Below are 25,497 nucleotides of genomic sequence, written 5' to 3' on the forward strand. Positions count from 1 at the left end.
CTCAAAGCTTTTCTTTTCAACTCTTTTGTCATGCTGAATAGTTCTTTTCGGGGTTGGGGCTCGTACGCGAGCGCCTGGCCGCCTTCCCGTGGGCTCACCACCTGCAGGAGGGACCATAAGGGGTTGGTGCGTAGAGGATCGGGCGGCAGTCGAAGGTGGGGGCCTCGACAACCCGATCCCTGGACACAGAAACAAGTTCTAGGGACGTGGAACATCACCTCGCTGGCGGGGAAGGAGCCTGAGATTGTGCGTGAGGTTCAGAGGTTCCGACTAGAGATAGTCGGGATCACCTCTACACACGGCTTGGGCTCTGGAACCACACTCCTTGAGAGAGGATGGACTCTTCACCACTCTAGAGTTGCCCATGGTGAGAGGCGGCGGGCTGGTGTGGGTTTGCTTATAGCTCCCCAGCTCTGCCGCCATGTGTTGGAGTTTACCCCGGTGAACGAGAGGGTCGTTTGCCTGCGCCTACGGGTCGGGGATAGGTCTCTCACTGTTGTTTGTGCCTACGGGCCGAACGGCAGTGCAGAGTACCCGACCTTCTTGGAGTCTCTGGGAGGGGTGCTGGAAAGTGCTCCGACTGGGGACTCCATCGTTCTACTGGGGGACTTCAACACCCACATGGGCAACGACAGTGACACCTGGAGGGGTGTGATTGGGAGGAACGGCCCCCCTGATCTGAACCCGAGCGGTGTTCAGTTATTGGACTTCGGTCCATAACGAACACCATGTTCAAGCATAAAGGTGTCCATCAGTGCACGTGGCACCAGGACACCCTAGGCCGTAGGTCAATGATTGACTTTGTTGTCGTTTCATCTGACCTGCGGCCGTATGTATTGGACACTCGGGTGAAGAGAGGGGCGGAGCTGTCAACTGATCACCACCTGGTAGTGAGTTGGATCCGATGGCGGGGGAGGAAGCTGGACAGACTCGGCAGACCCAAGAGTACTGTAAGGGTCTGCTGGGAACGTCTGGCCGAGTCTCCTGTCAGAGAGATCTTTAACTCCCACCTCCGGCAGAGCTTCGACTGGATCCCGAGGGAGGCTGGAGATATTGAGTCCGAGTGGACCATGTTCTCCACCTCCATGGAGTCCTATCAGGCCTGGTTGGCTCGATGTATCGGTCTGTCGTGGTGAAGAAAGCCATGATTTACCGGTCAATCTACGTTCCTACTCTCACCTATGGTCATGAGTTTTGGGTCATGACCGAAAGGAGAAGATCCCGGATACAGGTGGCCGAAATGAGCTTTCTCCGCAGGGTGGCTGGGCGATCCCTTAGAGATCGGGTGAAAAGCTCGGTCACCCGGGAGGAGCTCAGAGTAGAGCCGCTGCTCCTCCACATCGAGAGGGGTCAGCTGAGGTGGCTTGGGCATCTGAAACAGATGCCCAAGCCACCTCAGCTGACCTGTCCCACCGGGAGGAGACCCCGGGGAAGACCTAGGACACGCTGGAGGGACTATGTCTCCCGGCTGGCCTGGGAACGCCTTGGTGTCCCCCCGGAAAAGCTGGAGGAAGTGTCCAGGGAGAGGGAAGTCTGGGCATCTCTGCTTAGACTGCAGCCCCTGCGACCTGGCCCCGGATAAGCGGAAGAAGAAATTATGAATAGTTCTTTTTTAATTTAAATTACCTTTGAGGTACTACTTGCACGGTTTTTGCCATCCAGCTGGTCCTATTGCAAGAGGATAGTGATGACCACAGCAGTGGTTTTTATACTTTTCCTCGTTAAATTAGATTTGGTTCAGGTAATCACCTAATCAGTACCTCATTAAGTAAAATGAGGTGTGCCGGTTTTGGAATTTCACAGACACTGGAATGGCTGCCATACATGTAGAGATGCTGATTAAAGAAAAATTGTGCGTGGTCTCTTAATTTTTTCCAGAGATGTATATCATTGTTAATTACAGCTGATGACACTGGCAGGAGTCGATCGTGTGTGTGTGTACCTCTCGAAGTGATGTGGTCTCTCTTATAAAGAACATGTTGATGATTCCCAAGTATTTGACAATGCGTGTGCCGGGGAGGAAAGACAGAGGGGTCATCTTCACTACTGCTACCGGAGCACCACATGGCATCGACCTGGTGGAGCGTAGTGACCGGGACCGCCCTTCTGGGAGAGGACTGCATCGCTCTGCAGACGAGACTGAACGATGTGGCGGGCGTAGAACGGGGTGGAGACAGGGAGGAGGAGAGACAAAGGAGAGGGAGCGAGGGACATTCCAGACTCAGTCCTTACAATGTGCAACAAAGAATAGCAGATATGGTGAGCTATGAGCTGTAATTAAATAAGCACAGACAAGGAATGGTGCGTACATGTACTTGTGTGTGTACTCCAGTGTACTGTAAACTATAAGCTGTGTGTGTGTATAGATCCAATGTACTGTAGACTATAAGCTGTGTGTGTGTGTGTGTGTGAGTGTATAGGTCCAGTGTACCGTAGATAATAAGCTGTGTGTGAATGTATAGTTCCAGTGTACTGTAGCTGTGTGTGTATGTTTACGTGTAGCAGTGCAATATGGTTACAGCTTAATCACAGGGAAGAAAGCATGAACTGCCATGCGCCAAGCAGTGACCCACAGACAAACAGCCATACAGCCTCTGCAGACAGACAGACAGACAGGCAGGCAGACAGACAGACAGACAAGGACTCAGTCGCACGCAAGTTCGCGCATGTGTTTGTGTTTCTCTGTGTACGTGTGCATATATTTACCTCTGTGTGTGTCACGATGTGCAACTATTTGAATTAATGCGTGATCCATGGAAAACAAACAAAATGGCGGTCTGCTAAGCAGAATGATTCAATGAAGCCAGAGTGTGAAAGATGTTCCATCTTTAATATAGTGAATTATGCTTCAGTCAGACCATGAACCTCTATTGCCAATCAAAACCATTTCAATTCAGTCATTTCAATTCAGCCCCAAGTTAGTGCACTACACAAGGATCGGCCAGTTGCTTTGGTACAAAATGATGCATTATATAAATACTAGGGGATGATTCGAGATGTAATTTAAACCCAGTTCATTATTTTAATTTATCATGACAGTTAATTTTCAAAGCACAGAAATATCAAACAGCATTTTCTCACAAATACCATTTTAGTGATATATTTTTAATCTGTTTTGAGAGTTTGAAGGTCTTCTTTTGACGTTTATTTCCTCTTTGTCTGTCACTATGGCAACAGGGTTAGAAATGATATAGTGTCTGTTGGTTGGTTATCCCTCTGAGGGGCGGGGCTTCAACTTTCACACTCTAGCTAAACAGCTGGTGCATGACCTGCGATGCTCCGCCCCCCAGCGGCATGCGGGGAGGGATGTGTTTGTCTGTGTGTGTTTGTGTGTGTACCAGAGTGTGCTAGCGACTGTGTCCTCCTACTTGTCTTAACTGATCCTCGTCTTATGGTGTGAGCTTTCAGCCTAAGCAGCTCTAGCCAGGTACTGCATCTGTCTGCAAAGGAACCGTAATCAACTGATGGAGCTGGAGAAACATACCCACCACATACACACACAGACCCCAAGCACGCACAGACACACACACATACCACCATAGAACACAACCTCCACACACACACACACACACACACACACACCACCAGAGAACACAAAATCCACACGAGCACACGCACCAAAAACCCCATACACACACGACATAGAACATAATAAAAAGAAAGAGAAATCAAAGGATGAAGTTGGGGACAGAGCAGGAGAACAAAAATATGAAAATGTAAAACAGGGCCGTGGTTGCCATGGCAGCAGGGAGGAAGGTGGGGTGGGGTGGGTTGGGGGGGGGCTTACCTCGAGACGAGGAAGGGACCAGGGCACTCTCTGAAACACCTGTCAATACACACACACACCACGATGCACATCTCAAGCACAGTTTAACTCGGTCATGTCCAGGTTGTCATTTGGGAACACAGTGTATCTAAACACCTTACTGACACTGCCTTTCCTAGGTCCTATTCCTTAGTCCTACCACTTGGTCACATCTCCGCATCATGATCCCTTTTCCCCAAGTCCATTTTGGTTTAAAGCAGGATGGTTTCTCTTCTTGACGTTACAGTCCAATTTCTCCACATAGCTATGCACGCACAAACAAAGCTGTATGTCTAAATCCTGGGTAATTTACCTGGTCATACCTACAGTCACAGTGACTACAGTTACAGCTGTTACCTGGTCATATAGCCACACATTTTGACAATTGTGTGTAACACAACCACAAGAAAACATAGAAATAGAGGACAGAAACAGAACACTGTGAATTACACATATTGCAGGTTTACAAGCAGTGGTTCTAAGGGATAGTTCTGGGAAGTTAAAGTTCAGGCTGTTTTCAGACATTTCAGGTTGGTGTGGTGTACCTGAAGGTTTGGATGTAGGCTGGTTGTTCGAGGGTGTTGAGTCTGCACATAGCTCCATAGAAAACTGGAGCTGGTCCTCATTTTCACCACTCCCTGAAACAAACAAACAAACAAACACACACCCACACACACATACACAATTCAGTCTAACTGCACCCATCTGATGGCACTCAAGTAGAGGGTTGTCGCTCCTCCTTTAACCCTGACCTATAGCCTTTCAGAATACTGACCCTTGTTGAGAGCCTTGTCTGCTGCCTGCTGGGTGTCCTTGTCAAAACTCATAGCCACTGCTGTCACAGCCACCTGTAGGGGGATGGGGTGTTTAAGAAAAGGACAGAATTAACTATCATTACCTTTTTGCTATCACGTAATGACAAAAACATAATGATACAGGCCAAAATGGAGTTAAGAAAGAAAGTCAAGAAAGGAGAAGTGTGGTCAGGTATGTTTCTCCTCTCACCTGTATGAGTTCTTCTTCTGGTACAGCTACCGTAAAGTTGACATGGCATAGACAGCAGGGGATCATTGAACGCAGTTTAAAGTAGAGACTCTGCACGCACAAGGCGAACACACACACACACACACACAAAAATGATAATGAAGACAAAATTACATGCATCAATTTCATTATCTGTATTAATTTCATTCAATCTATATGGAGCTACTGAAAGGCCATCTAAAAAAAGAAGCACAGAATGCTTATTTGCTGTTGTGATGTGACAAGACTATAGACAGAATTGGAGTTGTGTATGAGTGCCATTTTCCAAAACAAGTGATAGCTGTGATCTCTGGCTCTATTTTGACAGTTGAAAGACAAACCACTGTAATATTAAACAATTTGAAATAGGTAATTTGTCATGTTTGCACATAATGAAAAGGGGTTCTGTGTGAAAAGGCTCTGGAAAGTCAATTAAAAAGAAGGAACACCAAGGCTGAAGCTGGACAGATGCTTCCCCTTGAGTGAGTGTTTGGTCTTACTTTGAGCAAGTTCTCACAGAGCTCAGTGAAGATCTTGTTGAGGCCCTGGTTGGTCAGATTGGCATTACTGAGTCTGTAGACCCTGACAGATGTAAACATCTGGGAAGATGGGGTTGGGAGGAATGGAGGAGAAAGAAATATATTGTCATCTCTCAAAAACCTGTAGTACAGTAGTATTACTATAAGTAGTTGTATATTTAGGATGGTAGTACTAAACTACAGCAGTAGTAATACAATAGTAGTATTAACATAGTAGTGGTGGTAGTTGTAGTATTAGAATAATCATATTTTATTTAACTCCGGTAGTGCTAGTCATTATCTCAAAGCACTTCAAGATAATAGCAAAATATAGTGACAGGTTAACAAAGGTTATCAGAGATAAAGTATACTAATTATTGAGTCCAGGTGTTTCAGCCACACCTATTGATCACAGGTGTATAAAATCCAGCACATAGTCATGAAATCTCCATAGACAAACATTGGCAGTATAATGGCTCATACTAAAGAGCTCAGTGACTTTAAACGTGGCACTGTCATAGGATGCCCCTTTACCACAAGTCCATTGTGAAATTTCTGCCCCAGTCAACTGTAAGTGCTATAATTGTGAAGTGGACGCATCTAGGAGCAACAGCAGCCCAGCCACAAAGTGGTAGACCATGCAAACTCACAGAGCGAGGCTGCCGAGTGCTCAAGCACGTAACAATCACCTATCACCTGTTGCATCACTCACCACAGAGTTCCAAACTGCCTCTGGAAGCAACAAGCACTTCACAAAAACAACATGAGTCGGGAGCTTCACAAAATGGGTTTCCATGGCCGAGCAGCTGTATGCAAGCCTCACATCAACATGTAAAATGCCAAACATCAGCGTCAGTGGTGTAAAGCACGCCCCCACTGGACTCTGGACCAATGGAGTAATGAATCACGCATTACTATCTGGCAGGAGGGGTAATGGTCTGGGACTGTGTTTCAGGGTTTGGTCTTGGCCTCTTTGTTCCAGTGAAGGGTCATCTTAATGCCACAGGACACAAAGACATTTTAGACAACTGGGTGCTTCCAACTTTGTGGCAACAGTTTGGGGATGGTCCTTTCCTGTTCCAGTATTACAGTGGCCCTGTGCACAAAGCAGGGTCCACAAAGACATGATTCAATGAGGTTGGTGCAGAGGAACTCTAGTGGCCTGACCTCAACCCCACTGAAAACCTTAGGGATGAGTTAGAAGTTCCAATGCTCTCTAAATGGTAGCTATAACTAATAACAATGAAGTGACTTCATAGTGACTCAACCCTAGTAACAGTACAGTGTGTTAATCTGCCTCAACCCTAGTAACAGTACAGTGTGTTAATCTGCCTCAACCCTAGTAACAGTACAGTGTGTTAATCTGCCTCAACCCTAGTAACAGTACAGTGTGTTAATCTGCCTCAACCCTAGTAACAGTACAGTGTGTTAATCTGCCTCAACCCTAGTAACAGTACAGTGTGTTAATCTGCCTCAACCTTTGTAACAGTACAGTGTGTTAGTCTGACCTGTAGCCCTGAAGTCCAGTTGTAAATCCCAGGCATGACCTCTGTGTTACAGCTGTAGAACCCTGAGGAGACAAACATATTGATGGACATGGTGACAGATCCTCGCTGGATAGTGTTTTGCATCAGTGTGTGTGATATAAGGTTGCCTGCAGGCATGGGGGCATCAGTGTGTGTTTTAAGGTTAACTGCAGGCATGGGGGCATCAGTGTGTGATATTAGGTTACCTGCAGGCATGGGGGCATCAGTGTGTGATATAAGGTTACCTGCAGGCATGGGGGCATCAGTGTGTGTGTGATATAAGGTTACCTGCAGGCATGGGGGCATCAGTGTGTGTGTGATATAAGGTTACCTGCAGGCATGGGGGCATCAGTGTGTGATATAAAGTTACCTGCAGGCATGGGGGCATCAGTGTGTGATATAAAGTTACCAGCAGGCATGGGGGCATCAGTGTGTGTGATATAAAGTTACCTGCAGGCATGGGGGCATCAGTGTGTGATATAAAGTTACCTGCAGGCATGGGGGCATCAGTGTGTGATATAAAGTTACCTGCAGGCATGGGGGCATCAGTGTGTGATATTAGGTTACCTGCAGGCATGGGGGCATCAGTGTGTGATATAAGGTTACCTGCAGGCATGGGGGCATCAGTGTGTGATATTAGGTTACCTGCAGGCATGGGAGCATCAGTGTGTGTTTTAAGGTTAACTGCAGGCATGGGGGCATCAGTGTGTGTGATATAAGGTTACCTGCAGGCATGGGGGCATCAGTGTGTGTGATATTAGGTTACCTGCAGGCATGGGGGCATCAGTGTGTGATATAAGGTTACCTGCAGGCATGGGAGCATCAGTGTGTGATATAAGGTTACCTGCAGGCATGGGAGCATCAGTAAGGAGGGACTGGATGTCCTCTACAGCATCAGTGTCATCAATCTGCAGACAGGAGACATGCATTAACACACGCCCTACAGTACACACACACACACACACACACACACACACACTCTCTCTACATATAACATATCCAACATAACACACACACTCTCTGAAGTACACACAGACACACATACACCCCTGTATGACAGTACACCCAGAACCAGCCAGCCGTACCTCCAGTACAAAGGCATCTTTCTTGCCGTGAGACAGGTCCAGTTCTAAAAGCTCATCAGAACTCTCGGAGGTGGACCTGAAGAGTCTGGACCGCTGTCTGTCAGGGATGGGAGACCCCACCAGTTCCTCTGTACTCTCCTATGTCAAGACAACACATGTCAACATGTGTTAGTGGGTTGCTGGGTTAGTACCACTGACACCCCATCCTTCAAAACTTTACACAAAGTAGCAACTTGCCAATCACACTCAAGCCCAGGTACACAACAGAGTAGGTTTTTGGTTATTAGCACACACACACACACACACAGTTGTCATATAGAGCTATGATTGTAGAAATGTTTGTACTCACACAGTGCTGTGTTAAAACGGTTTTTACTCAGAGCCGTCATTCTTATTCTAGAGGGTGGTATCCTCATATAAGACCAGTGATTCTAGACAGTGTCCTCTAGGTTTAAAAATCAATAGGTTCACCATATACATATTTGCATCATGATACTAAGAGCTGTGCAGCTTGTAATATGTTGTATTTTGAGTGTTTTTGGAAACTACAATTTTTCATTTGCCCTGAATCTCAACAAAACTTCAAAGTATATTCAGCCTTCTTACAAGCCTGCATACGAAAAATATAGATAAGGGTTTTAAATACAGAAATTATTCTTTTAGACAACGTGACATTGCATCTGAAAGCATTCGAAAATAAAATTAATGGGACAGGGGTGTTGCTGCATTCCAAAGAAATAGCATTGAAAATGTGGCCAGTGAAAGCAAGTTGTAAATTGTCTTTAGACTTCTAGATCAACATAAATACAATCACAGTAAAGCAGTTACGCTGTGTTCTCAAGGATTAATAGTAAACTAATTTACAATTGTGTTTTCTACTTTGACTGCAATATTTTTGTTCTACTATTCACTCCCAGTCATAATGAACACGGACGTTGGTCCCTTGTTGCATAGTGGCACAAAGAGTTATGGGATATGATAGGTCTTAACCCTTTATTGTTTAATGTACTGTAGACTACTATGAAGCTTTGATTCTAGAGGCTGTTTACTTCTACTCGTATATAACTTGATTCTAGAGGGTGTAGTTCTCATATAGAGCTGTGATTAATAGAGAGGTAGTGTGGCATGCGTTGCTAACTGGGAATGCTCAGTACCGTATTTAGGCCAGTGAACGCCTCAGGGTCCAACGTAAATAACCTCTTAACCAGAGAAGGACACAGAAGATATTTAACTACAATGTTTATATTTACACAGTATTACACCAGTACACATGTGTGTGTGTGTGTTTGTGTGTGTGTCCCTCTCTCTCACCGGTGGGTGTATGTTGTAGAGCTCCTTGTTTTTAGTGATGGTGTCATTAATTCGTTTCTGCATGGTGGCGATGTGTTGGTCGTAATTCAGGTCACTGGGTGTCTTGCCAGCTACCTGGATGCCACCTGGAGCTGGCAGGGCTGACAAGTACACACCTGTTGCAGACTGGACACACATCAAAGACCGAAAGACATGTCAGATACACATCAGTTCCACACATCACAGCAGACTGATGAGAAGAAGGGGTCAAGCGCCAGTACCCCCCCCCGGCATACAGACTTACAGCTAGTCCCAGGAGCATGTTTTCACCCACACTGATCTGAATGCGGAGTCCAAACAGAGCATTCATGGAGCGCAGCTTCAGTTTGTTCATCAGCTGGGTGTGGAGCTCATACTCCATGAAGGGGAGGAGGTTAGAGATGGCTGTAGCATTCACCTCCCCTTGGGCCTTCTTCTTTGTACGACACAACCTGCAATATGACACACAATTAAATTGACATTTCCCAGAGCCACCTTCTTTGGAACATAATGGGATCCGTGTAGCCTACACAGTTGACATTTCCACTCAAACAGACAAAGCTCCCTTCTTTTAATACTAAGTGTTGGTTGACGTATGACGGAGGACCAATCCGCTGCCTCCAGTGTACATGTATTACTGCAGCGTGGGTTGGATTCCAGCCCGGTACCTTCTGAGGGCCATGTGCTGGAGCGGAAAAAGTGTGCGGAGTTGTCGGCTCACATGGACGGACCACGTATCGGAGTGACGCGCGTAAAAAAGAGGGTTGATGCATGCTCATCGGTGTTGCACGACGCACGACACCAAGGCAGACGGTAGTCTTACAGTAGTGTGACAGTACTCTTCCAGTAGTGTAAGAGTACTCTTCCAGTAGTGTGACAGTACTCTTACAGTAGTGTGACAGTACTCTTACAGTAGTGTGACAGTACTCTTACAGTAGTGTGACAGTACTCTTCCAGTAGTGTAAGAGTACTCTTCCAGTAGTGTAAGAGTACTCTTCCAGTAGTGTGACAGTACTCTTCCAGTAGTGTGACAGTACTCTTACAGTAGTCTTACAGTAGTGTGACAGTACTCTTACAGTAGTCTTACAATAGTGTGACAGTAGTGTGACAGTAGTCTTACAGTAGTGTGACAGTACTCTTACAGTAGTCTTACAGTAGTGTGGCAGTCGTCTTACAGTAGTGTGGCAGTCGTCTTACAGTAGTGTGGCAGTCGTCTTACAGTAGTGTGGCAGTCGTCTTACAGTAGTGTGACAGTCGTCTTACAGTAGTGTGGCAGTCGTCTGACAGTAGTGTGACAGTAATCTTACAGCAGTGTAGCACTTGTGTGTGTGTGTGTGTTACCTGGCCTGTATGAGGCAGCCCTTCCCAGTAACAGCAGCCTCAGCTGGTAGGTCTATAGTAGTGAAGAGCACGTCAGGGACCTTCTGTCTCCTACAGCGGTAGCAGTAAGTAAGTTGAGCTGGGAACGGCATGTTGAACTCATCATACGGGATGTGACAAAACCCACAGCTAGGAGGAGAAGCATCCTCAAACCTGAAATACACGCAAGCAAGTTCATTTATATAGCACAATTCATACATAGAAGCAATTCAATGTGCTTTACAAGGAAAAAGAAAAAATATAAAAATACAATAGCATGAAAACAAATACTCAAATGAAACATCAAAACAACATCATAATAAGAAAACAGAATAAGAAAATAGAAAACAGGATAAAAACATAGGAAGCTATAAAAGCTGTAAGTGCGGTTAAGTTTGAGCGCTCAGTCATAGGCATGTGTTTTTAACTTGGATTTAAAATTGATACGTTTGGGGCACATCTAAAATCTTCAAGTAGTTTGTTCCAGTTGTGTTCAGCGTAACTGCTAAACGCAGCTTCTCCATGTTTAGTTTCTCATGGATCTAAGAGCTCTGCTCGGTTTATGTTCTTCAAACATATCAGAAATGTATTTGGGTCCTAAACCTTTCCGAGATTTATAAACTAAAGCACCACTTTAAAATCTATTTTGTAACTGACTGGAAGCCAGTGCAAAGAACGGCAGCTAAAATGCTATGACATTTATTAATAGCATTTATTAATTTCCTAACACATTCATAACATCACTGTCATTTTAAAACTAATTTATGTTAGTAATCCAATTTAGCTACTCACATCTTAAATCTACACTAACATCCTTCCAACAAGAGCCAGAAGAGGTTTGTCGGACAGAGTTGCCCAACAGCCCCCTTGTATGGCCTCAATGCAGGCCCTGCTGTTAAGTTACGTGATAGTGCTTTCATTGTATGTTGTACACACAGCTAAAAAGTGTAGGTACAGAGAAAAAATGTCCGTCAATGAGGAACTGTGAGTCACTAGTTACTAAGTCATAGGGCTTTTTCGGGTTGCAAAGCAATTTATATGACTATTTTGCTTGTTGGCATCAGAACCCTGGAAAATTAGGCAACACCTTGAAGTGGCGTTGCCCTAAAAATCACTCAAGTGCCTGATGTCTATGTGTTTTTGTGTCTTTGGGTCAGTGTGTGTTTTCCTACCCAAACCAGGCTGAGCTAGCGTCCCCCTCGATCCTCTCCGACCCCACCACGTTGAGAGGCGGTTGTCGTGACAACCTGTGGTCACTGCCACCAGCGTCCAGGCAGCCCTCACGCATGAACCTGGGATTCAACATGGCCGCCGTGCCCGAAGCAGACAGGATACACACCTCCTCACTGTGGGCAGAGGATGGAGTGAGGGAAGAGATGATGGGGAAGTTAACATCAGTATACAGTCTGATTACTTTGTTCAGCCATCATCGGCCAGCCAACAGATGTGGGTTTGTTTAAACTGGGGTACCAGATGCTGGTGCTCTCGCTGTACCCCACCACAGCGTGGCAGCCCAGGGCTTTCGCATGAGACTTGATCTCTTGACGAATCTCTTCCCACCACGCATCCCTGGTCTCCGGCTCATCTGCAACACACGTACACACGTACACACGTACACACGTACACACGTACACACATACACACATACACACATACACACATACACACATACACACATACACACATACACACATACACACATACACACATACACACATACACACATACACACATACAATGAATGGTGGCTACTAGAATCAAGTAACTGTCACAAATTAACCAGCAGAAACTTACATCAACTAGAATATATAACTTACTGGAAATATAATATCAGAAATAACTAATTATTAGAGGAAATTAGCAACTAAAAAAATAGTGCCTGTCAGAAATGAAATACTTTTTCAAAGTAATAGCTACCATAAAAGTAACTATTAGCAACAAACCCCGGGTAGAAAGTGAAAATTACAATTACTAGAGACTAGTAGTCTAGTTAAACTTGAAACTATCAGAAAACTACAATCATATCATAATAGCAACTCAATCTGACCAACAGAAAATCAACCATTTTGTGATTCATTGGGTTTAATGGTGCATCGTAACAAGCAAATACCACTGAACCAACTGTCGGTTTGTAACACAGTGAACATGATGTTGATGACAATGATGAAGACAATGAAGGTCTTAGGTGTGCCTGGGCTGTTCTCATCTCTCCTAGCATCGTTTCTAGGTCAGCCATTCACAGGAAGGCAGGGATAGAGTGGGTGGAGTAACGGAGGGGGCCTCCCAACCTCCCTACATCTCCTTGATGCCCAGAATGGGTTATGTTCAGTAAGACACACCAAACCATAACCATAAATGTTTCAAAACATTTCTGCTGGTTTTCATGTCTCCTGAACACAGCGCCACCTGATATCTTTGTCCAGGAGAGGAGGGGGAGGAGAGGCCATCTCAGAACCTTCATCATACTTAAACCACAGACGCTTAGCGGAGCCTAAACCATGGTCCTTAAAGACAACCATGGGTCCACTTCATAGCTCCTTGGACAGGTCACATGCCCACAGAGAGATACAGAGAGAGGGAGGAGGGGTGAGGGAAAGAGAAGAACAGAGAGATGTATGGATGGATCAGGAACAACAGACCCAGAGCACAGTCCTCCCCGACAGAAACGGCATGTCTGACGTGCACGTGCATGGGCAGAGGGCCATATTCATTCACCAGCCTGAACCACCTCCGCCTCCTCACTCGCCACCTCGCTACGTCACTGCCTCTCCCTCCCCGCACTCCTCTACGCCCCTCCGTCCTCCTGTCTCTCCCCCAGTATGAATACGGCCCAGTGGAAGCCAGGGATGATGCACACATGCCCGCTATGTCTCAGTGTCCACCTGGACGCGGTCAGAGCAGCGTTACAGAAGCGCTGGGAGAACCACAGGGATGCATGGGGTCACACAGCTGCCTGGTAGGGTGGGCAAGCCAGGCGGGGAGGGAGCCTTAGCGCGCTGTGGCCAGATGGGGTGGGGGGGGGGGGGTCTTAGCGCAGGGGGGTGGGGGGGATAGGTGGGGTGGGGGTCTTAGCACAGGTGGGGTTAGGGCAGGTGGGGGGGGGGGGGGGGGTTAGCGCATGCTCAGCACACAGACACAGACTAGAGAGGAGGATGGCAGCTTAGTGAAACTGGCATGTGTCCCCAGAACCAAAACACTGGCAGGCTTTGACTAGATGTTTGCACACACCCGTGTGTGTGTGTTTGTATTCACGCGTGTCTATTGGTGTGTGTTTCAGTGAGCTGCCATGTCTCCAGTGTGTGAAACCAGTAGAAGGAGGGAGGTACCTGCAGCGAAACTATTCCAGTCTAGCAGTTTGTAAGAGCGTGTGTTACCCAACGCTGAGCCAGAATAACACACACCATTAGTACAGAGAAAGAAAGACAGAGAGAGAGAAAGACAGAGAGAGAGACAGAGAGAGAAGATACAAACTACAACACAACACAACCACAGTCATTACAAAGACACAGACCGCAGAGTCAACACCAGAGTCAGAGAGAGAGAGGGAAACAGAAAAAGAGATGTAGAAAGAGAAGATGGGGTACAGACAGAAGAAAGAGGGTGAGAATAAGAGAGATATTTTGAAATTAGAGAAGGCAAAGACAGGTACAGGCTACAGAGAGGAGATAGGGAAAATAGGCATGCAGATATCATCTACAGTGATCTAGTAAAACTTAGACTAGGCCCTCATAAGATTAGCACTAAGCACTAGTAAGACTCAGACTAGGCCTGGGTAAACTCTATTTCACCACTAAAATTGCGTGGACCATTCTTCCACAACTTAAATTTTCGTATATATTCATTATCAAACCAAATCCCAGTACGGGTGTTCATTAACTAATCTCTTTCTCCTAACCATGTAAAACTAGTACTACACTACCACAAACATACAGACAGACAGACAAATAGAGACAGAGACAGATACAGACAGACATTCAAATAGATACAGACAGACAGATACCATACAGATAAATATATACAGACAGACAGATACTGTACAGACAGACATACATACAGACAGATATATACAGACAGACAGACAGACAGACAGACAGACATATACATACATACAGAAATACAGACAGACAACAGACTCACATTGCTTGAATTCTAAAACTATGTCTGGCTGACAATGTAGTATTAATGATTACAGTGGGTCCATCTCAACCATGTAGTAAGGCTTTGGAGTACAGACCACACCAGGCTGGAGCCCCCTAAAGCCCCAAACACCAACACAGCACAGCCAAGCCACAGCACACAATAGCCATGCACTACCAAACCTTAACACCAGGGGGAGAAAACACAAACAGCACAGAGCACAGAGGAAGATACTACATAGCTACATACAAACAGCTAGCAGCCCCCCCCACCACCACCACAGATCTAGGATCAGATGAACCCACCCATAATTCTAACCTTCACCATTGGGAGAATGAAAACCACATCTGACCCAGTATCAGTGGTTAGGGATTAGCTGTTCCCTACAGGGCAGGGCAGAGCCTAGTTTCCTCTCCATCTGGAACATGGTGGGACTGGCCTTAGGAAGCAGCTATAGAGGGATTCATAGGCTGGATTCCTTTCCATTGTCTACTCTACTGGAGAAGTAGGAAAGTAGTTGAGGCTTTGCACTATGATATAGAGTAAATGAAAGAGATTATTTTACATCAAAACCTACAGAATAATAATAGTAATCTACTTGCCATTTTTGTCCTTCACTATCAATAAATAGGCAAGGTGTAAATTGACCAAATTGAATTTGAAGGTCATTGTCCACTGAGGCTACATATCGGAGAAATCACTATTTTGGTTCCTGGTTGATATTACAACTATTTGAATGACAAGCCTTTTGGGTGCATAATGAGCCCTCACGTTTAGGTAAACGGGGCCACAAGAACCGGCTTGGTAAAAACACCCAGAATGCCCTTCACTACCCTCAAACGCGGAGGCGTGTCATGGGACTGATATTATCAAGCTCTCAGCTGAATTAACAGGTCTATCTGCCACTATAACTCAGTCAATTCTTGACAAAGAACTGTAGAAAAGCATAATAGTTCAAATGTTCAAACTAACATACTTTAAAGTTTAAATATTTTTGGGATCACTGTAATTATCAATTTAAATCATGTTTATTTGTTTGACTGGACCAGACAAAGTTCAGTTTTTTTCCCTGACAACAGCCTCCCTATTTCGTGTCTTGTCTTCGACCAGAGCGGTCCCTCCAAACGTCTCTGATTAGTCGTCAGAAATATAAAGTCACTCAGAAATTAAATCGCAACAGAACTAGTACCCATGCTCATACTTCCACAGCCCCCTAGCCACCAAAACAAGGGGGATGAGATACATACAGTTGTGATCGGAAGCTTGGACATGAATGGACATGAATGTCATGGCAATACTGGGCTTTCCATGATTTCTTTATTATTATTTTATTCATTTAGGCTTTTCTGTAATCAAAATAGGTTCAAAAGTATACACGCAGTGTTCAAAAATATACATACAGCACAACTAATATTTGGTTGTATGTCCCTTAGCAAGTTTGACCTTGAGCAGATGCATTTGGTAGCCATCAACAATCCAGTTGACAGTAAAACAACCCCAGAGCATGATGCTGCCACCATGCTTAACAGTCAGTACAGTGTTCTTAGGGGCAAAATCCTCACCTTCACTCCTCCAAACATACCTCTGGGCATTGTGGTCAAAAAACTCAATCTGTCTCATCTGATCATAAAACCTTCCTCCAGAATGCTTATCTTTGTCCATGTGGTCAGCTGCAAACTTTAGTTGAGTTTGAAGGAGTTGATTTTGGGGCAGGAGCTTCTTTCTTGGGTGGCAGCCATTCAGTCCATGGCGATGTAAAACTCACTTGACTGAGTGCCACTGGTGTTCCAGCAACTTCTAGTTCATGGCAGGCCTGTGCTGCCGGAAGGCCTGTGTTCCTGAGCTGTTCCTGACCATCTGAACCAATTTCCTCTTAGCTGACAGTGACAATTCGGGTCTTCTTCCAGACCATGGCAAAGTGGCTACTCCTCCCAATAACTTGAACTTAAGGTACAATTGAACCAATGACTTTGACATTCTTGACTATGTAACTTTACTATCCTCTTTCTCAGATCTGCACTGAGCTCTTTGGACTTTCCTTTAGTACTGTGTGTTGGTCAATCCAATGAGTGCTTTTATGTTGGCAAAGCGAAGCTTTCAGCTGTAGTCAATCATGATCACTAACAGGAAGTTAAGAGGCCTTGGGCTTGGCAAATTAAAGGACATTTCAGAACATTCAGCAACACTGAATTAATAATCAGAGTGGGTGTATGTATATTTTTGACCCTGTATGTATAATTTTGACTGTTTATTACAGAAGGCCCAAAATGAATTAAAACTTGTGCAACAAATTCTAATTGTTTTCTATTAAAGATGTTGTACAATAATTCTTCCCCCAAAAAAGAACAGTTCAAAGAAATCAGTGAAAGCCAAATATTACCATGATATTCATGTCCATGATGAGTGTATGTAAACTTCTGACGGCAACTTTGTGTCTGAGATAATTATGATAAATTTGTCTGAGATAATTATGAGATGAATTTGCCTGAGATAATTATGAGATAAATTTGTCTGAGATAACGAGATACATTTGTCTTCACACTTCCAATTCCTCACACAGGAATCTTCTAAAATAGTAGCATGTACTAGCTTAGAAGGTAGCATTTCCTAAATGCATATAAAGCTCTGGAAAAAATTAAGACAACTGCACCTTTTTCTTTCTTTTCCAAATAAAGTCGAAAAGGAAGGTTTTGAGTGAGGAACAGAAGGGTTAAAATTAAGAGACCACTGCAAATTGAACGCTTCTGTTCCTCACTCAAAACATTCCCTTTCAACTTTTTCAGAAAGGAAATAAAAAGGTGCAGTGGTCTTTGAATTTTTTCCAGAGCTGTTCATGGCTTAAGAAAGTATTCAGACAACTTCACTTTCTCCACATCTTGTTGTATTACGTAACCTATACTTGATTACAGTTATTGTGTTTTCCATTCATCTACACACAATACTACCGCATAATGACAAAACAACAAAAACAAAATTGGGGGAAATCTGTGCCAATTTATTGAGAATAGCAAACAAAATGGCACCATAGTATTTACATAAACTTGCTAAGCCCTAGTTTAAACACCGCTATATCACTGCATTGAACTAAATCATTTCATTTCTCTTTGGAATAGGGGGATAGAATGCTGTTCCTCTATTGACAGTATGCATGCTAATCTGTATGATATAATATGATAATTTCATCAAAGTTGCTCCACTGTCACACGCACAATAACAGCCTCGTAGTTGAGTAACAAGGTCCTCTGAGAGGAGCATCTCCACTACACACCCTGAAGTATTTGAGGGTCCAGGCTTTATATTTGTTTAATCAAAGCATAAGCTTTTCAGTTCTTTCAGATATTACAGAAAGGCTACAAGACTGTGCTATTTCGGTAAAAGGGAGTTATGAAATACACTTCACATTAGACACATTATACCATCTTGTTATAGTCTCAGACATTAACTGCAAAGGTGTTAATCATCTTAGTTTGCCTTCTAGGTACAATAAACTTTTGTGGTTTCACTTAGAACAGAAGTAATATGTCAGTTTTACTTTTAACTGTTCATGTTTTAGCAAGAGATAGCTAATGCTTGGTCCTCAAAACCAACAATGAAATCTGCAGTGGGTTAAGGGTGGTTGTAGGTTGTAGTAAACCGGTAAGAAGGCCAAACAAATGCTCTGAATGTAAATGTTCCTCCTAAATGTGTTGCCTGAACTGAAACACACTAAACCTTATGTGTGACACCCCTCCAGCCTTTATTGATCCTTAAGCCAGATGACCCCATTCCATCTGTTTCACAAGACAGGCATGTCAGGGCAGACACAACGTCTAACTAGCCTGGAAACACAAGCTACTGAGCAACATGGAATACACACATTGCTGGGACCATGCAGTTATGGGGAACTCACCGGGGTTGTGTATGCGGTCGAGGAGTTTGACTGAGCGGGCACTGACCACTCCCCCAACGTGAACAAGGAAGCCGGGGGGAAAACAGGTCAATGTGAAGAAGGGGAACTCCTAAAGAGGGCAGGGATACAGTAAGGTCATGTTAGGGGGCAGAGGTCCACCTGGTCCCGTTTCAAAAATGGGTGTTATCAGCGTAGATGATCTCATTTAAAAATAGAGATCATAGTCTACATAAACTGAATAAAATGTAGTTAAAATTCAGTGTTTTCTTTTTTAGACTTATTACCAATCTGAAGGTGCAGCTTGTGTTGTTTAATGCATTGGCGTTTGCAGCGTTTGTACTGTTGTCATAGCTGGTTAGGCATAATTTCTCAACCCTTCAGGTATATTTTCTCCCATATTAAGTTTGTTTGTAGGCACCGACAATGAAGCCGAAACTTTTAATAACCATGCCGTTGTGTATGTGGGACAATATCTTGGTTCCACTCGCTAACTTGAAGCGGATGTCTTTGGTAGCAGTTGCAGCGTTAACTCAAACTAACATTGAAAAACCATCAAATATTTAAACAAAATTAGTCCAGGTATTTAAGTAATCTACAAAAATATCAAACAGCACCAACAGCTAGAAAAACAATGACGGACTGTTGAGAAAAAGGCTGCGAAAGGATGTACGATGCAAAACTGTTGCATCGCGTGAAGCGCATATCATTCACCTTTTTTGGAGCTGAAAATAGCACAAATTGGCAATTTGGATATTGCACTTGTCAATATCGCAATTTCGATTACATTTCGACTAATTGTGCAGCCCTAACATAGCCGTAATACAATACAATGATATGTGGTTTAAAGTAGCCAGGCATTACAGGAGTCATCCATGGAAGTAAGCTACTAAGTAGTACAGTGTCCCCTCAGTCTAAGTCAGGGGATTTCAGACACACCAGGGATGGTTGCGCTTAGAAATGTGTTGGCCTAAGACATAAGTGTATTTAGAGACATGTAACTATTTGACAACTAACAATCAATAATGTATAAAATCCACCATTAAGAGGACTTGTTTGATCAAGGTAAAATGTTTACATCAGATTGTTAATCAGCTGTGTGATTGTTCTTGCAGACCGCTTCTGCATGTCAATGGTTTCTCACTCACAACTCAAAGCCAGTTCCCCTCCTTTTTCATTGCAACACCCTAATCAGGGACTTATTAAGACCTGAGACACCCGGTGGGTGCAATAAATTATGAGGCTGAAAAGAAAGGCTAGCAGGCTCCAGACCTCATATGGTTAGAGTGGATTACCCCTACCCACTATACAGGGTTCTATATCTATCAGTATGGTTAGTGGATTACCCCTACCCACTATACAGGGTTCTATATCTATCAGTATGGTTAGTGGATTACCCCTACCCACTATACAGGGTTCTATATCTATCAGTATGGTTAGTGGATTACACCTACCCACTATACAGGGTTCTATATCTATCAGTATGGTTAGTGGATTACCCCTACCCACTATACAGGGTTCTATATCTATCAGTATGGTTAGAGTGGATTACCCCTACCCACTATACAGGGTTCTATATCTATCAGTATGGTTAGTGGATTACCCCTACCCACTATACAGGGTTCTATATCTATCATCTCCACCCGAGCTACTCCTTTAATAAACAGCATTATCATCGCCCGTAAACTGCAGGTTTTGTGAATTTGTACCAATAATAATAAAACAATTCTGAGCTTTCAACTGTATAAGGCATTTTTAAGGCCTGATTATAGCCCTCTCGTGAAGATGTGTAGAAGCTGAGGAACAGATTTCGCAACATGGTAAGACGGTGTGCTTCTAACCACTGATCAGGGGGGACTAAGGCTGCTTCTGAACGTTCAACCCTTCTTCGCAACTGCACTGAAAGAATGGTGGCCATGAAGTCAAAGCCTACTGCCTCACATCCAGATTAAAAACTGTGTGATTAAAAACATTATGGAGGATGATGCTCTTCAGACAGTTAAGAGAATGGAGAGTACTCTATTCACTCTTACATAATTCTCCCTCTCCAACTGAATTTTTCATACAGCTAAATACGTGTGTGTGTGTGTGTGTGTGTGTGTGTGTGCGTGCGTGCGTGCATGCGCACACACAAGCGTACCCTCTGCTCCAGAGCTGATTGGGTGTGCTGTCTGAGAAGGGTCTTCAGAGGCCCTGCCTCTTTCCCAGCGCTTCCCCCGCTCCCCATCCCTGATAGGACAGAGAGGAACAGAAAATGTCTGAATTGATTGTTCAAAACACCAATTAGTGGAAAAGAAATATCCAAAACAGGCTGTTTAAACATAGCCCATGTAGCCCTGCATGAACCTAGGCCTGGGACTGGCCTGAATACCTTGACAACCACGTAAATCCCAATTAATGCTCTCTCTTACACTCCTAGGGTAACACATACAAGGTATTTCATTCTGCAGCTCTTTGTTAGTGACAACATTCCCATTGACCCACATGCGAGTGCTGAGGCAGTGGAAGTGTTCTCCCCTCACTACCTGACCTCGGAGGCTGCAGACTACGCCACCACAGAGACTCAAAGGAAGGGGACATGCTTTAAAGCCTACAGTTGGGTGGAAAAACATGGGGGATATGGTCACTCCGGGGCTGTCAGTATCGGGGCCAGAGACCAGGGCTAAGTGCAGTCAGAGATGTGTCCGGCTGTTGTCCAGGTTGGTGGGTTTGTAAAAGGTGTTTAATACAGGCCTCATGCAAACACTTTGCCAATCATAGACTATAATAACAGCTACGTAACTATTTAGGTGTAGCAGGTGTTTTGTTAAAAGGGATGTGGTTGGGCATGATGACTCCTGCAGGCAGTTATAATGTTATACAATGTTAATGAGGACTGTTACAGAGCTTCATTACTCTCCTACCGGAGGATGCCAGCATCAGCTCATCACTGAATGATACACTTTTTCTCAACACGGAACCCTCTGATTGGACAGAGGGAAGAGGGGGTAAGGTGTTGGCTCTGGGGGAAGACCCAAGGCTGTACAGGATTGGCCGAGTGGGAGGAAGGGGCAGAGAGTCGGAGGAGTGGGCAGGGAAACTGGGACAGAGGAAGATTCCAGGACGAGAGACGAACCTCTCTGGGAAGGAGGTCACTGTTGGGGCAGAGAAAAAGGTGAGGAGAGAGAAAGAGACAGCAGGGATACAGTGAGAGAGAAAGAGCCAGCAGGGATACAGTGAGAGAGAAAGAGCCAGCAGGGATACAGTGAGAGAGAAAGAGCCAGCAGGGATACAGTGAGAGAGAAAGAGCCAGCAGGGATACAGTGAGAGAGAAAGAGCCAGCAGGGATACAGTGAGAGAGAAAGAGCCAGCAGGGATACAGTGAGAGAGAAAGAGCCAGCAGGGATACAGTGAGAGAGAAAGAGCCAGCAGGGATACAGTGAGAGAGAAAGAGCCAGCAGGGATACAGTGAGAGAGAAAGAGCCAGCAGGGATACAGTGAGAGAGAAAGAGCCAGCAGGGATACAGTGAGAGAGAAAGAGCCAGCAGGGATACAGTGAGAGAGAAAGAGCAGATGTGGAGAGAAGAGAAAAACAAGAAAATCCAGCAAGACAGGTAGAGAAGGAAAAGAGCAGAGGAAAGTAAAAAAAAGAACAAAATAAATCCTTTACAACAAAAAAAAGGAGAAAGAGGTTGCATTTCCCCCAGTTGGGGGAGCCATGTCCTGTCTTAGAGCGGCAGCAGGTTTTAATGTGGTCAACACCTGAACTTTACAGTTGTCTACTGTTGATGTGTGTGTTTCTAACACAATGACTCAGAATACAGAAATCAACCAAACAATGAAATGGGATGGAAGAAAAAAGCAACACAGTGGGGTGGGCGGAGGTGAGGAAAAGCACACAGGGTGAGGAGCGTGAGGAGGTGGTGAGGTCTTACCCATCTTGGGCGTCAGACTGAGGTCTGTGTCTGAGGAGGAGGACTGGCGACTGCATGGCTTGGATGGAGAGAAGGGAGGAGGGGAAGAGGAGGGGAGCGTTCTGAAAGGTGTGGGAGGGCCGGAGAAGGGGGGGGGGGGGGTCCTCACTGAACACGGGCCTGCCAGGAGAACACACACACACATCAGTCACCTCTCCCTCTGACCGAGACGCCACACAACGCGGGTGAAATCAAGACCCGTAAAACCTTGGCGATATAGAGCGCTTCAACCCCTGTGGTCAACGGTACCTGATAACCAGGGGCATGCCGAAAGACCAGACACTCTGCCGTTACTGGAGCAGCAACACATAACTAGGTTCGGAGACGATGTTTCAAAATGTTCACTCGGCTAGCTTCGTAATATGTGACCCAATAGAAATAGGACCAGTATTCGAGCCTGACTGCACCTGTGGACTATGAATAACAAGCTGATGAAGAGAAAGGTTTGCGATTGGATGTTGTATGTATGGTATCAAGGCTTGTTTGGTTAAATGTGTTCACAACAGCTGATAAATGCAGCCTGCTGTAGAGCACGCTGAAATAAACTAGACCCAGTGCTGCCGATTTTTATTCCACGGGCGCTCGTTACGTTTCTCGTCCAGCAGGTAAAACGCGCGCAGAAGGAATGTTCACGGGTTGAGTGTGTGTGAGAGATGCGTTGCTGATAGGTGTGTGGAGCCAAATGACAGGACTGCAGAACTGAAAAGCCAAGCACATGAAGCGTAAACATAAATACAGACAAACACAGACATCCAACTGAGAAGGAGGGAGAGCATGGCAGAAACACACAACACAACATGAGCCCGACTAACACACAGGGGATTTGAACATTTCAGTTCATTTCCACACAGACGGAACTGAAATGGCCCTAGCCTAACAGGCCCCTGAGTGACCGCTCCTCGAGGACCAAACACATTGGCTAAATGGGAGGGAGGACCTGCTTGGGCGGGTATCTTGTGTCCTACCCCTCTCTTCATTATCTTTCCACTGGTTTCTCTGTCCCAGGATCTTTTTCTATGGCTTTTTCTTCCCACCATTTACCTTTTATGTCATTCTCCTTACATCTCCCTCCCTCATTGTACCAGTTAAGACCTGTCTCCCTCCCTCATTGTACCAGTTAAGACCTGTCTCACTCCCTCATTGTACCAGTTAAGACCTGTCTCACTCCCTCATTGTACCAGTTAAGACCTGTCTCACTCCCTCATTGTACCAGTTAAGACCTGTCTCACTCCCTCATTGTACCAGTTAAGACCTGTCTCACTCCCTCATTGTACCAGTTAAGACCTGTCTCACTCCCTCGTTGTACCAGTCAAGACCTGTCTCCCTCTCTCCTTTCCTCACCCCATCCCTCCCTCCCACCCGTTTCTCTGTCCGTACCAGTGAAGACCAGAGTAGGGACAGAGACAGAGAAGTTCTGGGAGTGGGACAGTCTCTGAGAGCTGCAGGCTGATCGGACTGGGCTGTTGTGGGTGGAGCGACATCCATGGGCCAGGGGAGACCTGAACCAATCACCACGCAGAGACGGACAGAGTGGACCAATCCAAACGAACACAGCAAGAGAAGAGCCAATCCGTGTGCAGCAGAGGCAGAGAGGAAGAGAAACACAACAACAACACACCACAACATTGCAGCAAAGAAAAAGTTAGCACAAGAAAAGACAAGAAGAAAAGAAAAGAAGGGTTTGTCAAGCCCCTTCTCTAGCATTCTGAACCCAACAACATGCTGCAGCTAAAGACCACATTCCATCAGCACCCACTCAACCTCAGACCAGACCAGGAACAGCCCTCAGACACGCCAAACACAGGAGGACACAGTACACTGACTAGCCTGGATAACCATTGGACATGGGAGAGTTGGAGCAGCTCCATCATGCTGAGGAGTAGAGGACACAGCAGACAGAAACGGAGAGAGGGGGGGGGGGTTACAGGGAGGGGCCATACGTGTCTGTCTCAACTGTCTCAGTGCAGGACACAGACACACTGTTGCGCACGCACACACACACACGCACGCGCACGCACACACGCGCTCGCGAATAATCTTTCGATACTCACTCTTTGCTGTCCTTGGAGGGAGAGTTGCAGGCGTTGGATGCAGGGGCGGTGTTCGAGTGTGTGTTGGTGTTGGGTGCTGTCCCAGGGGTTAGTTTGTCCAGAGTGCAGGCGGTACCAATGGCTCGGACCACCAGACCCGACTCTCCCTCTAGATCAAAGCACTGCAGGTAGCCCACCACGGCATTACCTCCCATCTCCAATACCTTCAAACCGATCTTCCTCTGCAGCTCGCCTGCACACACGCACCCCAGCGCACACACGCACCCCAGCGCACACACGCACCCCAAAAAAATGTCTTTAACACTGGAAAGGCCACAAATCGTCAAAATGACATCAAACACATTTATAAATCAGCACCCCTTCCTTGACTTTAGATAGAACAATGTTATTGTCAGAATTCTGAGCTGATTTTATGTATCAAGCACACCTGGTATTATAAAGATATTTTCTTTCAGTATTTCTTGCCAAAGGCACACTAGGCGATAATTTGATGCAATTCATCGTAGCAATAAATGTAGTAAACTGGGTAAACATATTAGCAGAAAGGAAGAGAATTAAGGACTGGGCTCTGCCATGCGGTTCAACTGGCCCTACAGACAGGAGGGGTGTAAGAGGACAACCCTGGGGCTCATGTACCCGACATGAGGGAGATGAGCCTCTGACGGGCCTCATTAGAAGCCCTGGGTGTTCTGATGCGGTCAATCCATTGGTACTCTGGGTCTTCGTTTACCACCAGCTCCTCAACAAAGCCATGCACCAGTGCTGCTCGGTAACACCTCGGGATTGACGTCGCTAATACACACACACACACACACACACAGGAAA

At 45.3% G+C, this 25,497-nt stretch overlaps 1 protein-coding gene across 1 annotated transcript in view; it reads right to left on the reverse strand.

The window, feature by feature from the left end:
* The window catches only part of c2cd5 (C2 calcium dependent domain containing 5), a 32,409-nt gene that overhangs the window by 1,852 nt on the left and 5,060 nt on the right, over positions 1 to 25,497 (reverse strand). The window contains 21 exon segments of the mRNA XM_029114940.2: positions 1,943 to 2,139; positions 3,369 to 3,440; positions 3,788 to 3,826; positions 4,351 to 4,443; positions 4,581 to 4,653; positions 4,811 to 4,900; positions 5,329 to 5,427; positions 6,855 to 6,916; positions 7,717 to 7,780; positions 7,958 to 8,095; positions 9,269 to 9,433; positions 9,552 to 9,738; positions 10,628 to 10,819; positions 11,818 to 11,991; positions 12,116 to 12,230; positions 18,672 to 18,780; positions 20,809 to 20,897; positions 22,583 to 22,716; positions 22,718 to 22,741; positions 24,673 to 24,904; positions 25,309 to 25,464. Of these exon segments, the coding sequence (XP_028970773.2) occupies positions 1,943 to 2,139; positions 3,369 to 3,440; positions 3,788 to 3,826; positions 4,351 to 4,443; positions 4,581 to 4,653; positions 4,811 to 4,900; positions 5,329 to 5,427; positions 6,855 to 6,916; positions 7,717 to 7,780; positions 7,958 to 8,095; positions 9,269 to 9,433; positions 9,552 to 9,738; positions 10,628 to 10,819; positions 11,818 to 11,991; positions 12,116 to 12,230; positions 18,672 to 18,780; positions 20,809 to 20,897; positions 22,583 to 22,716; positions 22,718 to 22,741; positions 24,673 to 24,904; positions 25,309 to 25,464 (2,504 nt within the window).

Source organism: Esox lucius, chromosome 19 (genome assembly GCF_011004845.1).
Source record: "Esox lucius isolate fEsoLuc1 chromosome 19, fEsoLuc1.pri, whole genome shotgun sequence".
Taxonomy (NCBI): domain Eukaryota; kingdom Metazoa; phylum Chordata; class Actinopteri; order Esociformes; family Esocidae; genus Esox; species Esox lucius.